Below are 16117 nucleotides of genomic sequence, written 5' to 3'. Positions count from 1 at the left end.
GCTCTGTTAGGTTAAAGCTCATCTTCTGAAGTTGGGATATTTTTCCTCCAACAGGTTCCAGAGGAATCACCTCAAACCAGATGTTGGAATGGATTTTATTTCACTGTCATTTGTGAATGTTAGAGCCTCATTGTCAACAGTGGAGCTATAAAGGTTGAAAAAGGTTATTATTTTGGAGAAAATATCATCAACATCAATATTTCCACTAAATAAGAAGCAAAAAACTAAATTGTTTGATAAAGGACAAGCCTCTCAGACTCTGAGCCTGACAGCAGCAAACTATTTTTTTATATTAGACAATTAATTTAATTTCACATAATTAACGCAGAAGAAGCCATTTGTTTGTTAAATACTTAATGAAAAATATATACCGTGTTTGATGTTTGTTAGTCACAAAGAACGAGGTAATTAGTCCAAGTTTGTCGTTTATTGAATGTTAAGAAACTACAGCGGCTGTGATGAACACCTGAACAGGTGATCAACTCTAAACCACTCGCACCTTTTTACTCTCCGTCTCTCTCTGTCATTTAAGCACACCCGTTGCCATGGCAACCTCCTGCGCTCCACAAGCCGACCAGAGATTACGTTAAAAATACAACATTCAGTCCGTTACGATATTAGGTTTGCAGGCTTCATATTTATTTTGCGATCTTTAATAAACCTCTCATGAACAAAGAGGTGGTTGATTAGTTAATTTTAAACTCCTGCTCTACTATTTATTTTGATAATGGAACGGAAACGCACAGTAATATAATTACTGAAATTGTTCGTTGGGTCATTAATTTGAACATGTTTTGCTGAATTTTTTTGCTGTTCTTTAATAAAGTTACGAACGTTTTAAGCGAGTCAGAGGAGGACGTGCTGGTCTCAGCGTCCTGGCTGCGTTCAGTTTGTCTCCTAATGCCGAGATCGACTCAAAACCTTCCACGATCGACGTATTGCACCGCTGCTCTAGCAAAGCACGAACAGTTCAGAAACAATATGAAATGAGAAAAAAGGTAGTCATTAACTGATTAAGTTGTGTTTTAGATTGTTCTTGAAAAACTAATCAGTCACGGCTGATTAGTGGGTGAACTCACGGCTGCACAGTGAACCCATTGATGTTTTACAGCAGACAGCCGCTCCCCTCTCTTGCAGGTACCGCTTCCCCAGCTAAATCTTTTAGGGGTACGCAGTACTACCCTGACGTACCCCCTTACGGCAGGGTGCTGCCGTAAGGGGGTCCAAGTGCACTTGGGTCTCACCTGGACCCAAGTGCACCAGGTGAGAGACGTAGTTAATTTAAGAATATTTAATGGAAAAACGAATAATCAAAATTACAAACATGAAAAAAAAATCCAGGGAACAAAATAAGTGCAAAACAAAGACAAATTGGAGACACAGGAAGATCACAAGGAAACCAGGAAGAAATGAGAAAAGTGACAAAACGAACCGGCAACTATTGACTAACAATGAGGTGCTTAAATACTGAAGGTTGTGAGCTTCAGAAAAACCTGGGGTGGATGATTCATCGATCCATTTTCTTACACCATTGTCACCATTGTCAGGAGAGGTGCTGGTGCCTATCTCTAGCAGAAGGCGGGGTACACACTGGACAGGTCGCCAGCAACACAGAGGCAGGACAAAACAACCATGCACGCACACATCCATACCTAAGGATGGGTACAGAAATCAATTAACCCAACAGTCATGCTTTTGGACTTTGGGAGGAAGCCGGAGTACCCGGGGAGAACCTACGCATGCATTGGGAGAACATGTGAACTCCATGCTGGGAATTGAAGCCAGGGCCTTCTTGCTGCAAGGCAACAGTGCTATCAAGTGCACCACTGTGCAGGACCTGGGCTGATGAGCAGGTGTGAGTGGAGGGAGTGGAAGCAGACTGTGAAGGGATCGAGAAAGTGGCAAAGGAAAGGGGGGAAGATTACACAAGGGGAAACAACCAAAATACAAACACAAAGGAGTAAGGAGACTAAAGGAACCTAATTAAACTAGAACAAAGGAAAATAACTAGAAACAAGAAATAAACATAATTAGAATCACCAATGAAGAACAGATGTGGAAAACAAGGCAGAATTAAATGGAAACAACTAAGGAAAACCAAAAGAATCTGAGGAGGACGCCGGCGAACAGCAGCCTTGGAGGACGCTGAAAGCAGAGCACGTACCTTGGTGGGTGTTGGCGACAGAGTGGGAACCTTGAGGATGCTGGGGATGTGTCAAGTCCTGACCGACCTCCTGAGCATTGTCGCAGGTTCTGTCGACCTCTCAGTCAATCTCCTGAGCCTGGCTTGGAGGTCAATGGGACCTGCGACACTAGCAGTGGAGCAAGTACCTGCCGGCGGCAGAACAGGAACCGGGAGGCCAATGGGACCCAAGACGAGGCTCCGGAGGTCGACAGGACACGCAATGAAACTCTGGAGGTCGCCCGAGAGACCAAAGGGACTCAGCACAAAGCCCTTGAGGTCAGCCGGGAGACCTAAAGGACTCCACACGAAGCCCTGGAGGTCAGCCTGGAGACCAGCAGGACTTGCTATGAAGTCCTGGAGATTGGCCGAGAGACCAAAGAGACTCGGCAGAAAGCCCTGGAGGTCAGCCAGGAGACCAACGGGCCTCACTATGAAGCCCTGGAGATGGGCCGGGTGCAAGCTCTCCTGCCAACATCTTTCAAGCAATTAGCTCTTCCGTCATCAGCCCCCAAGTGTCAAGCTCCCTTGACACTGCAGTCCTGTTGTCCTCAAGGTTTTCTACCATCAACAATCAAGCATGAAGCTTGGAGCCCTCATGACACTTCTCTATTTATAAGTATCATGCTTGAACCCAGTACCTCAGGTTGTTTTGCACATTTTCAGAAGTGTATTGGTGAAGCCTCTGACCACACGTCTGAATACTCCTGCTCCTGCTGACTGGCCTGAAGCCGACTGGCTGTCTTCGTCGGTTTCCTCTACAGATAGCTGTTCCTCTAAGACCCTTAGTCTATTGTTCTGCTGTTCCACTGAAAGCTGCAACATTTTGTTTTCCTGAATGTAGGCGGTGCTTGTCAGCGCCAGGGCAATGCGATTCAGCTTCAGGTCTTTGTTTTGGTTCTCCAAGATGGTGTTTATCTGGCTGCGGATGTCGTTTTCCTCCTGCAGGGAGGTGTAACCCTCCTCCAGTTCAGTTTTTGTCTGCTCCAAGACAGTGTTGTTCTGCTCCAAGACGGTGTTGTTCTGCTCTAGGACGGTGCTTTTCTGCACCAGGGTGGTGCTTTTCTGCTCCAAGGCTGTGTTTATCTGCTCCAAGGCAGTGTTTATTTGCTCCAAAACAGTGATTTTCTGCTCTAAAGTGATGCTTTTCAGCTTCAGGGCAGTGTTCTCCTGCTCGAGGCCGGTGTTCTCCTGCTCCAAGATGGTGTTCTCCTGCTCCAGGGCAGCGTTTACCAGCTTCAAGGTGGAGTTATCCAGAGCGGTGCTTTCCTGCTTCAGCTTCAGGGCGGTGTTCTCCTGTTCCAGGGTGGTCTTTTCCTTCTCTAGGAATCCCATTTTCTGCTCTAGGGTGGTTTTATCCTGCTCCAAAGCTGTGCTTTTCTTTTTCAGTGTGGCGTTCTCATACTGCAGGGTGCTGTTTTTCTCCTCCCAGATGTTTTTTTTCTCCTCCAGGATTTTCCATTTATGATCCAGGCTGGTGTTCTTCATTTCCAGGTTAGCGTTTATCCACTCATATGCAGCATTCTCCTGCTTCAAGATGGCGTTGTACTGCTCCACGGTGGTATTTTTATGCTTCAGAGCAGTGTTTTCCAGCTTCAGGGTGGTGTTCTCCTTCTCCAGGGTGTTGTTTTTCTTCTCCAAGATGTTGTTTCTCTTCTCCAAATCTGTGTTTTTCTTCTCCAGGGCAATGTTCTCCTGCTCCAGGGTGGTGTTTTTCTGCTCCTGGGTGGTCTTTTCCTTCTCTAGGAATGCCTTTTTCTCCTCCAGGCAGGTGTTTTTCTGATCCAGGACGGTGCATTTCTCCCCCAGGGTGATGATCTCCTGCTCCATGACACTGCTCATCAACTTGAAGGAGATTGTTTCCTTCTCCAGGACAGTGCTTTTCTGCTTTAGAGTGCTTTTTTCCTTCTCCAGCGCTGTGTTTTTCTTCTCCAAGGCAACGTTTTTCTTCTCCAGGGTGATATCGTCCTTTAAAATTTGGTATCCTTTGGACAGATGTTCAAAATCCTCGTCTTGCTTTCTAATCAGCTTGTCTTTTTCAAGTACAGCTTTTTCTAAATTGATTACTTGAATCTTGAGCTCCTCATTTTCTTTCAGTATAATCTGTCTTTCAGTAGTCATCATGTTGACTTTCTTCAAGACATCTTGGAGCTTCTGCGTCTCTCTAGCTAAAGTTTGTTGTGTTTCTTCATATTGTGAATCAGAAGTCGACGCCTGACTGTTCTGATTCATTGTTAATCTTCTTTCTTTAGATAAATCCAAAAACTCCTCAAAAGCTCCTTTGTGTCTTGTACAACTTTCGCACTAAATCTCTTGTTAGGAGACAATCCTTCTACTTGCTCTCCAATGGCTTTGAACCTTTGTGATGTCATCAATTGTCTTTGTGGCATCAATTTGCATGATGTCACAAATTGATGTCACTACCTCAGCAGAACAACTAGAGAACTACTGAAGTTTGTATTAAAACAAACTTTACGGCTGAATGTAGCTCGGCTTAGCTAATGGCCATTTGGAGACAGTTCAACTGGTAATATCAGCAAGGCTGAAATCCGCAATTGGGAGACAGCGGCTCTTGAGGACAATGTACTGGACAGCTGGGTGCGAGGACCAACTGTCAAAAGGAAACGGGTGGGCGTGTTGACCCAGCTGTTGCCTAGGAAGCCATCAATTCCAACTCTCTTTCTGGACAATGTCCGCTCACTGGCTAAGAAAGTGGATTTGTTAGATCTGAGGCCAAGAGTTTCTGCAGAGATGAAGAACTGTGCCGTTCTTTGCCTAACGGAAACCTGGCTTAACAGCAACATGCCATACTTAGCCTTCCAGATCAACGGTCTTCAGTTATTCCAAGCAGACCAACAGTCAGGAAAAACATGGGGAGGAGGACAATGTATGTAAGTGAGTGAAGGTTGGTGTACCAACTGTGGACTGGTTAAAACCTGTCAGCCATACAATCTGCCTCCGGAGTTTACTGCAGTGTTTGTCACCATTGTTTACATTCCGCCGGGTGCTAACGGCAACGAAGCTTCAAAGGAGCTGTATGACCCCGTTAGCTCACTGCAGATGAAGCACCCGGAGGCATTTTACGTGGTTGCAGGGGACTTTAACCATGTGAAACTGACGGACACTCTACCCAGTTTTTACCGGTATGTCATCCTTCTTACACTCTGTATTGTGTTTACACCAACATTCACGGTGCGTACAGAGCTCTTCCTCGCACCTTTCTTGGCCTCTTCGACCACATGTCCATCCTGCTAGCGCCAGCATATCGTCCGCTGATGACACGGATTATGCCAAGGAAGAAGACAGTCACTGTGTGGCCCAGGGATGCAGCCTGTGTGCTCCAGGACTGTTTTCAGTCCACAGATTGGCAAGTCTTCAGAGAGGTGCCTCGTTATGAGCAGGGGTGAAAGTAGTTTTAAATTCTTGGTTGTACTATGACAAAAAATAAATAAATAAATAAATAAATAAATATGTGTGTGTGTGCTTCTTTTCTTTGTGTGCTTTGGAGTTTCAGTGCTGATGAATTTTGAGATGCCATGAGACCTAAATTCTGAACATCATGGCATGGAGTGATCCTAGTTTTCCATGTCTGGCATGTAACCATTTATTTTAGCTAAACTAAAATAACTAAAATCTCCAGCATGGGGAAGTGGAATGAGCTCAACTTTTCTTGACACTTTTAAACCGGTTCTATTGATCCTCTGTCCAGACAGGGGGATAATCGGTAGCCCAGCATCATGACCTGTTTGTTCTGAAGATCCTGCAGCTTCCACTTCTCTTCCTAACATGGCGCCTCCTCACCCTGACTCTCATGCTGCTAGGAGGAACCACAGAGCTCTGTTAGGTTAAAGCTCATCTTCTGAAGTTGGGATATTTTTCCTCCAACAGGTTCCAGAAGAATCACCTCAAACCAGATGTTGGACTGGATTTTATTTCAATGTCATTTGTGAATGTTAGAGCCTCATTTTCAACAGTGGAGCTATAAAGGTTGAAAAAGGTTATTATTTTGGAGAAAGTCTCATCAACATCAATATTTCCACTAAATAAGAGGCAAAAAAATAAAACAATAGTTTGATAAAGGAAAAGCCTCTCAGACTGTGAGCCCGACAGCACCAAACTATTCTTTTATATTAGATAATTAATTTAATTCCACAAAATTATCGCAGTAGAAGCCATTTGTTTGTTAAATACTTAATGAAACATATTTACTGTGTTTGATGTTTGTTGTAAATGACTTGTACTCACAAAGAACGAGGTAATTAGTCCAAGTTTGTCGTTTATTGAACGTTCAGAAACTACAGCGGCTGTAAAGGTCAAAGGTAAGCAAAGGTAAAACAACCCGAACAGGTGATCAACTCTAAACCACTCGCACCCTTTTACTCTCTCTCTCTCTCTGTCATGGCAACCTCCTGCGCTCCACAAGCCGACCAGAGATTACGTTAAAAATATAACATTTAGTACGTTACAGTATTAGGTTTGCAAGCTTGATACTTATTTTGCGATCATTAATAAACCTCTCATGAACACAGAGGTGGTTGATTAGTTAATTTTAAACTCCTGCTCTGCTATTTATTTTGATAATGGCACCGAAACGCACAGAATTGCGCAACACCTTGTTAAAACAATAATTACTGAGATTATTATTTTTGTTGTGCCATTAATTTGAACACGTTTTGTTGACTTTGTTGTTGTTCTTTAATAAAGTTACAAACGTTTTAAGCGAGTCAGAGGAGGACGTGCTGGTCTCAGCGTCCTGGCTGTGTTCAGTTTGTCTCCTAATGCCGAGATCGACTCAAAACCTTCCGCAATCGACATATTGCACCGCTGCTCTAGCAAAGCACGAACAGTTCAGAAACAATATGAAATGGGGAAAAAAGTTATTTATTAACTGATTAAGTTGTGCTTTAGATTGTTCTTGAAAAACTAATCAGTCACGGCTGATTAGTGGGTGAACTCACGGCTGCACAGTGAACCCATTGATGTTTTACAGCCGCTCCTCTCTTGCAGGTACTGCGTACCCCCGCTAAATCTTTTAGGGGTATGCAGTACCCTCCCGTACCCCCTTACTTTCACCCCTGTATATATATATGCCATCGCACTCTCACGTTTAGCTTACACAGACCTAACATTGGACTTAATTTACTTGAATTTACTTGTTGCAAAATGTTTAAACTTGCATTCATGTAGCACTGAGGATTACATATAATTTCTTAATATAGTATAGTTAATTATTTTTATGTCTTTCATACTCCTGCTTTTTGATCTGCATTACTGGATTGGACAGTGCCCATTAGTCACTATGTGATTCATTGAGTTATGTCCAGAAAACCATTTTAACCCAATGCAGGACGAGCAGAAATCTGTCACAAAAATATTTGTAGCGCCATCATTTTTATTTTGTTTCTGTTAGTTCTGTCAAGATGCAAGAAGGATCAAATTTATCTTATATTGGTCAGTCGTTTCATTTTAAATATGCTGTAGGAGCCATAGTTTGATGATTAGTTCAGTTTTTTGTCGCTTGTTTAACTTTTAGGAATTGCAGCGAGTGCAGACATTGCGCCACAATAAAGGTACAATAAAGCTGATAAACAGGTGAAGAACCAAACACCACCGAGCAGATAGAGCAGAGATTACCAATCAGGGGAATCAACACCAAAAAACTAAAAATTTCCCACACAAAAAAGAAGCAAAAACACCAAAACATAACATTCAGTCTGTTACATTATTCCATCAGGTTTGATGTCTATATTGTCATTTTTAATAAATTTTCGCCCGACTACCGCGGTGGTTGATTAGCTGATTTAAACAGCCGCTCTACTGATGTGACCTGATTTAGTGCTAACGTAACCAAAACACACCAAACTGCGCAGCACATGTTAAGATTATCAAAGTCAATAGAAGGTTAGCAACAGTTAGGCTAGCATAACTGACCCACTGCTCACTTGTTCAATGTTTTCTTTAAGTTAAAACTTTTTGCTCACCTGTTAAATCTGAAGCCCTTGTTATAGGGTTGAATTAACCGCTAAATATTGCGTCCGTTTTTCAGATTCTTTGTGTGACTGTGGTATTTTCTGACCACCCATAATGTTGATTCAATGGACAGCAATGGTGCATGTGTGGCGCACGATAAGTCAGGTAATGTCCAGTCCAGTAATATATCCATCCATGCTGCTGCCTCGAGCTCTGTCCTTCTCTCGCCCTTCCCGCTACTCTGCAGTAGGTGTCAGGTTACGTTGTGTTGCATTCAATGTTTTCGGAAAAAAGAGATTCGTGCGCTTAATGTCCAATTTCCCATAACTATTTGGGGTGGCAACAGGGGTGGCAAGGCTCTCATTTGGGGTGGCAACTGACACCCCATGCCACCCCAGTAAATCCGCCCCTGGGTATGAGATAGTCCAGCTAGTGAACTTTTGATTATTATGTGTGTCATATATACATTATTTTCTCAGTCTTGGACTTAGACTTTGTTTCACGTGGGACAAAAAAGTGCGCCTCAACATTTTTTTAAGACTCAGCCTATCACAATGTGCTAGATTTTATTTAGACAGGGAAGTGAAAACGCAACAACTCAACAAAAATGAAAGAAAAAAACCCCCTCAAACATTACTGTATCTGACAGCACAGCGATTAAAAAGGAGAAGAGAATAACATTTAAAATCAGACAGAGATAAACAATGTTGCAGGAGAAAATGTTGACACAATGTTTACTTTGCTGGTTAAGTAAAAACTGAATTTGTGTTTTTTAATTAATAAATAAACTGAGTTTTTCTCTCAGTGGTATCTTAATGTGTTTTGTGTAATGGACAGTTAGTTTTTAACTCTATGTATGTGACTTAGGTTGTAAAAATCTGATATCATATTTTATATTCAATGACAAATATGTTGCTAAATTAAAAAAAAGTTTTTCTTTCTTTCCCCCTTTTTTTCTTATATTTTGTAAGAAATATATAGTGTAATACACTATACACTACATATAGTGTAATATATAAAGTGAACTAAAGTGTTCAGAAACTTTGCACAAGAATTATTAAAATTTACCAGGACTTTGGGGCAAAAAAAAGAAAAGAAAAAAAAGATATTGCAATTGAATCTGGCAGTTGATCAGACTTGGTTTTAACTTGGCTAGACTGACTTCTCTTTTTGTGTTCTGTTTCTCTCTGATGACGTGAATAGTTACACAGCAGATCCTGGTTCCTTCCAGATGAGAAGTCATTGCAAGCTTGCTAAACCAATAATAGGAAGACTTGAAAATTTTTTATGGCCGAAGTGAACCAATGAGAACACTGGAGTCAAACAATGCTTTTAGATTTTAGATTTGAGAAAACGCTGGAAAAAAGGTTTATTTTTTTCTGATTGTGAAAAGTCATTAATAATAATAATTAATATCAGAATTATAAATTATACTAGATTATATATTCTTGTACTATAACTATTACTCTTAAATTTCAGTAATGTTCCTTATTAAAGACCTGAACTGCAAGTTACACTGACATTCTGAATATAAGACTGGTGCCTGGCTCTCTCTCTGTTAGTCCTAGCAACTTGGTAGAGGAAAATATGAAACAAGTGGTTTCATATCTTTTGTGTCAGCATACATAGAAGAGGGTTTATCCAGCAGTGGGAAAAGGCAAGCATTCGACAGATATTGTAGGCAATATTCATCCGCTGCAGTTCTTCACAGGTTTTGGACTGAATGACAAGTATAATATTGTAGGGTCCCCAGCAGATGATGTAGGCTACAACTATACAGGAAACTATATTTAGAGCTTTGTGCCTTGTCCTGTGTGCGGCTCGTATAATAGTATATATAATGGCACAATTGCTGAAAATAATAATGGCGATTGGGATCAATGAGATCCCAGTTGAGTAACTTGGAAATAATATGCAACCTCACCAGTATGGGAAACTTCACATTAGTAATTATCAGACACCTCCATTTTGAAAGCATCATATGCATATGTACCAATACTGATCAGCCAGGCAACCACACAGGCACCAATGGCACACTGTTTCTTCCTCTGATTGTTGTTTGGCCAGTTGTTCAGCACCACAGTACAAAAACGATCAAGTCATTGCCGTTAGTACAAAGATGCTACTGTACAGACCAGAGAAGTGCACCCAAATGAAGAATTTGCACAGAAAGTCCCCAAAGACCCAATAGTGAAGGTGGTCGGCAGCCCAGAAGGGGACTGAGGCAGCAAAGATCAAATCAGAACAAGCAAGGTTTATGATGAAGATACAAGTGAAGAGATTATGTTTTTCAAAATTAAACAGAATACATAAGAGGAGGACATTGACGATGATGCTGGTGACGAAGATTGTTGATAAGTCAAAAATCTGACAATTTAAGAGATTTAAGATGTCCTCTTCTTTATCTGTGCTGTTGGAGGCAAAGTCCATTGCTGATTTTCTAAGGAATATGAGCACAAGTTTAGAACTTTGAGATTTCTAATAAAGACCAAGTATAATTTCATTCATTCATTTTTATAGCACCTAATTCCAGATCAGTTACAAAAAACTTAAAAAAAAAAACAACTAAAAAACTTAAGACAGACAGACACTGCCAATTCTCACCTGCATGTCAAAGAAAAAGCAAAAATGAGGACAAAAACTTCCCTTTTCCGCTTCAAATTAAGTCAGATGATATTGTTGACCAATTCTGACTAGACAATGATTTTTCAAAACTAAAACAAATGACTACCTTTTCCATGTAAAAATGCAGATTTTCTTACCTTTGAGACTTTTTCATCCTTACAACTTGCTATACAAACCCAATTAATAGTTAAAGATTGCCCTTCTTCAGCTGCATTATTTGCTACTTTGCACTATAATTTGTACACCTTTTAATTTTATTTAACCATTGTTTTATTTGCTGCTTAATAATGTGTTGCTTGGTTTTGTTTTTATCTATTATTTTAATCCTGATTTCCTTTGTCAGAAGAACGTTTATGACAAAAACCCAACATTTCTTAAAGCATCAAACATTGCCCAACTTGGTTTTGAATTTATCTAGAAATCCCTCCAAAAATATATATTGTTTTTATACCAGTTTTGACAAGAGAAAGAAATGAGGCGTACTGACATTACCTCAGACAGGTGCTGCCATCTTCAGTCCAACTATCCAACGTGGTAGCTTAAACAGTCAATGCAACATCACTGTGGCTGAAAATGAATCCAAAGGTGCTGTAAACAAACGAAACATTTTTTTACGTAGTGTTTCCGAAACTTTTTCAGGCTGAGGAACACTAAAGCTACAAGCACTCACGGACCACCTAACTTGAAATTGCCCCAGCAATATAACACAACGTTTTACGACATTTGGCAGGAGTTGAACAGTTCTAAAATTAAACATAGCTAACACGCATTACGGTAAGAGTTAAAAACATAAACAGAACATAGCAAAATTACTCCTGAAACACCGTATATGATTTAATTTGTCTAAAATATTTGTTAAAATCGAATATTTGTAAAGAAAACACAGAGCTGGTCCTAATACATGCCGCACTTATCGACGGCGACAGATAAAGGTGACGAACTGTCAGTTATTGGTTGCTATGGTAACCATCAGCCGTCAAGCGCAGTGATGCACCAACAAATGTCAGGAGAAAACTTCTGGACTAAACCATAGACATTAATAATAATTAATCATTCATGTATATGGACTAAAAAATACAAATTGAAGGAATAAATAAAGTAATTTAGATAAACTGGCATACATAATATTTTTGAAATAGGCTCTTAACACACTTATTGTCGTGAAAAAGTCTACTCGGGGCATTTTGAGTTATTTACAGATTCTAAAAGTGTGGATTCTATGCTTTCCAATTATGTCAAACACAGAAATCAAAGTGTTATGCTGGGTTCATTGATAACATTCAGACCCATTTATATGGAAGCACAATAAAAGAAGAAAATTGCTTTTAAAAATCCTCTTCTGCGCCATCCATTTATTTATGTATTGTATTTAATTAATTGAATTTAAACATCTTTAATTAAATAATAAATGAATACACCAATAGATGTTGTAGTGCGAGCAGAGCATTATAATCAAGCAAAGTCGTAAAAAACCAAAAGAACAGTTCTCACTAACTGAGTCCAGCAAAGAGCCGTTCAAAAGAATCGAATAGTGAACGACACATTGTAGATATGACTTAGCTTCCTCCGGTCATATAAATTGTCCTGACGTTTATTTCCACCGATATCTTCAGTTTTTCTTTTGAGTGACTCGATTTTAAGCCACTTATCCATTATTATATTGAAACACAATTCTATGATTAAATGTATGCGTAGCACTTTGAGCTAACATCACAAGAAACAACGATCGTTTACATGGAGTTCCGTAAGGACCACTAGGGGGCGCCCGCGGACCACCATTGGTCCAGGTAGTTTGAACAAGACTGATTTTGACTTGTCCATCTGGCTATTACACCTTTATGGTGGTTTTCTATTTTTTTCCTACATACTGCTAATTTTTAAGTTGAATTTTGCTGAATAAATGTCAGTTATTATAGTTTGACGAGTGCAAAAAGTTTTTAAATTACTTATTTGTCTCATTTTTTATTTCAAAATGTTGGGATTTTAACAGGTGTTTTGAGAGCCACTGAATGTGCAGCTGTTCTGCTCTGGTAGATACCAAAAAGCCACTTTTTGATTTGGTGCCTAGTGGAGTGGTGTATCTATCAGGAAACATCTTCCTTGGTGTTTATTTTAAAGTAAATTGACCAATGACCTAATATAATAAGATTCATATAATATAATTCATATAATTCTGTTATTGCTCTGCTTAATACTAAATTAGTGTTGATGTAATAAAATTGTATTATATGTTGAAATAATCATCATAAAATCTGCTTGTGCAGAATACAAATATAAATGAATTACAGGAGACAAGATTCCCAACAGTTCTATTTAATTTGAACTTCAGCAAGAGATCAGTAATACAATAATTAGAAAGTATTCACATGTATATGTATATGTATATGGGAATTTTGTAGCAATTGGACAGAATCTTCTGATTCAGCTTCATTCTTGTTCAATTTCCTTGTTTCTGTCATAGTTGATACAGTTAAGGTGACTAACATCAGTTTACATCACAGAATGAACAAAAGGGTCTCAATGTATGGTACAAGTGCACTATGAATAAAACAAAGCAGTTTACAGGTACATGAAACCAAGCATTGCTTATTTACAGTACAACTTTTCATCCATCTAAGGACATCATCAAGTAGTTAATAGCTTGATTAAATACTAACAAAGAATGACGTAATAAAAACTGATGAAAAAAAAAAGTTTATGTCATAAACCCATTTAATTTTGCCACATATGTTCTCTCCCAAACCTTTTATATTACATGTTATAGTACAAGTAGACAAATAAGTTGTCTGAAAAAATTAGCAGTGCATTTACAAATATTTAGTATGGATTGATTGGACAAAGACTCATTAAAAATATTTAAGTTTAGCTTCTAATAGCTAGGATCATTTACACATTGAGGAGTCTTCAATAATAAAACAAGTCCAGTTGTTAAATCTTAGAGGAACAAACAGTTTCCACTATGTCTGAAATTAAAAACAAATATTGAACTTTCCCTCTATGTGAGAGCTGCAAAATAAAAAAGGACTACTTAAATTTGATTTGAATTTAAATGGAGGTTTCATGCTTCCAAATACTAATCCATGAATTTGCATATTTCTGTAGTTACGTGGATTATTCGTTGCTGGTTACAGACGTGACTGTGATCCTGCTCGCTCTGTTGGAGATGCTGTTGTTTCTATGACCCAAGTTCTGCAGCAGTTTTTTTAAATGGGTTTTGAATTTAACTCCTGCAAACACGTAAAACACAGGGTTGAGGCAGCAATGTGAAAAGGCAGGGAGTCGGGTGATGGAGATGGCATATTCCATGTTTATGTGTTGTTCACAAGCTGCTTTGATTTCATAATCATCATATGCGGTTGGTGGGTTCCCATAAGCAAACGACCTTAGAAAGATTACAGCATTATAAGGTGCCCACCCCAAGAAGAAGACAACCATAAGAACGAAAATGAGTTTGACAGTTTTGTTTCTTCTTCTTTGGGCAGTCGGACGCAGCAACCTGTATATGATCTGAGAATAGCAAAACACGAACACAAAGGCTGTTAGGAGAAAGAGAACATTTTGTTCATAGATTCCCAACTTTGAAGAAAAGGAGTCCCCATATCCACAATATTTTTTGAATGTTTGACTTGAGCCGTCATCATCTTTTACTTTGATGTAGATGAAGACGGGACTAGCTGCCAAGATACTAGCAACCCAAACGATGAAACTTGTGAAAATCCCAGAAGGGCCTGTAGTTGACACAATGCTAGACAGAGGATTTATGACAGCTATGTAGCGGTGAATTGTCATCAGGATGAGGAAGAAACCGCTGCTGTAGAAGCCAACGTAGAAAATAAAGTTGACGACTTGGCATGCAGGCTCTCCTAATGTCCATCCATGCATGTAGTAGTAAGCCCAAAAGGGCAGCCCTAAAGTGAAGAAGAGATCTGACACAGCCAAGTTCAGGATCAGTGTATTGGTGATGGATTTGACATTCTCGTACTTGAACAGAATTACAAGAACAAGAATGTTGCCAAAAAGACTGAATAATGTCACGAAAGAGAAAAAAGACACAGTCAACGTGGCTCCAAATTCAATCACACTTGTCTGGTTGCATTTTTGATCCTCATAATCAGTGATATAATCAAAACGGTTTTCATTTTCGCTCTCCATGAAGTATCCATATGTGGCCATCTTCCTCCAGCAGGTTAGGAGTCTAAATACACAAAAAGATTTGTTAGATAATTAAAATTTGATTTTCCTTTTTCATTTGCTTGTTTGTTTCTATTTAAACTAGTATGTGGAACTTTCTTTCTCTCACTAATGTCTGAATCTCTCCAATATACTAAGAAAGAAATAGACTATGCTTCTATACGGTCGAGGTGAGATCTGGATGCTTTTTTCTGCACTATTGTCTATGCTGGAGTAAACAAATTGGAGAGAGTTTAATGTTTGTTTTTTTCTTATCCTTTTAGTCTCTTTTTGCTTTGAGATCATAATCACTGTGAAACACAAACAAGGAATTTGACTCATTTCAAGCCCTGACAGCATGTAGAAATTAGGTATCATATAAACTTAAATGATAGGGATTTGTAAATGGCTGTGTGTAGAAAAGCAAAATATTATAATGTATGTATCTATAAAATTGACATTAAATAGTTTTGCGCAGCATTTGGGTGGAAGTGTGAATATTAAACTGGCTATTGTCATATCTCATGAGTTAGGTAGTTACACAAGTCAGAGCCAAGAAATGTTCTACGGCTAAAACTTAGTTTACCTTTTAAACATTTTTGGCTGAATATATTTTATTTATATGGAAAAGTAATGCAATAGATAAAAATCAAGTCTTTCATTTTACAGCATTTTCAGGACAACTTGAATTTCACTTGCTGATACCTAAAATATTGTAATTAAACTGCATAAAAATGTAACCCCAAATCTTACAAATAAATATAAAAGAAGAAAAAACATGAATAATATAAAGAAACATACTGCACCTGCACAATGATGCAAAGGATTGTTGGGACCAAAAGCGGTGAAGAACTGGGCAGTAGGTCTCACCTTAAGTAGAAATCAAAGAGGAACTGAAACGGCACATTTTCTTTACCTGTATCATCTCAGAATAGAAAAAATAAAAACACTGTTCAGTTCTGAATGACTTCCAGTAGCTTTTCATCAGGCTATGAAAACCTATTATTATTATTATTATTATTATTATTATTATTATTATTATTATTATTATTATTATTATTATTATTATTATTATTATTGTTGTTGTTGATATATTGGTAATAAAATATTTTGTTTGAATAATTTTTTCAGGCTTCTATAGTCATTTATTTAGTTCTGTGTTTTTGCCAA

General features: G+C 38.9%; 2 protein-coding genes and 1 pseudogene across 2 annotated transcripts; all 3 read right to left on the bottom strand.

Annotated features, from left to right (window-relative positions):
* Positions 1 to 408: 408 nt before the first annotated feature.
* LOC145548099 (uncharacterized) lies at positions 409 to 4512 on the bottom strand. The gene is made up of 3 exons (XM_081598703.1): positions 2165 to 4512; positions 1738 to 1879; positions 409 to 1652 (listed from the first exon to the last, which is right to left on the bottom strand). Exon 1 carries the CDS (start codon positions 4412 to 4414, stop codon positions 2825 to 2827), a length of 1590 nt encoding a protein of 529 aa, XP_081454829.1. The 5' UTR covers positions 4415 to 4512; the 3' UTR covers positions 409 to 1652; positions 1738 to 1879; positions 2165 to 2824.
* A 5131-nt stretch (positions 4513 to 9643) lies between these two features.
* Positions 9644 to 10690, bottom strand: LOC108167069 (chemokine XC receptor 1-like; annotated as a pseudogene).
* A 2384-nt stretch (positions 10691 to 13074) lies between these two features.
* On the bottom strand, positions 13075 to 15813 carry LOC103479839 (chemokine XC receptor 1-like). The gene is made up of 2 exons (XM_081598673.1): positions 15754 to 15813; positions 13075 to 14972 (listed from the first exon to the last, which is right to left on the bottom strand). The coding sequence occupies exon 2, from the start codon at positions 14948 to 14950 to the stop codon at positions 13889 to 13891; it is 1062 nt and encodes a 353-aa protein (XP_081454799.1). The 5' UTR covers positions 14951 to 14972; positions 15754 to 15813; the 3' UTR covers positions 13075 to 13888.
* Between the last annotated feature and the right edge of the window lie 304 nt (positions 15814 to 16117).

Source organism: Poecilia reticulata, chromosome 17 (genome assembly GCF_904066995.2).
Source record: "Poecilia reticulata chromosome 17, P_reticulata-male-v2, whole genome shotgun sequence".
In the NCBI taxonomy this organism is placed as follows: domain Eukaryota; kingdom Metazoa; phylum Chordata; class Actinopteri; order Cyprinodontiformes; family Poeciliidae; genus Poecilia; species Poecilia reticulata.
This window is presented reverse-complemented; position numbering and strand designations above follow the sequence as displayed.

Bases quoted from the DNA above. Each gene is read 5' to 3' on its own strand.
- LOC145548099 (XM_081598703.1), bottom strand. From the start codon at position 4,414: ATGAATCAGAACAGTCAGGCGTCGACTTCTGATTCACAATATGAAGAA.
- LOC103479839 (XM_081598673.1), bottom strand. From the start codon at position 14,950: ATGGCCACATATGGATACTTCATGGAGAGCGAAAATGAAAACCGTTTT.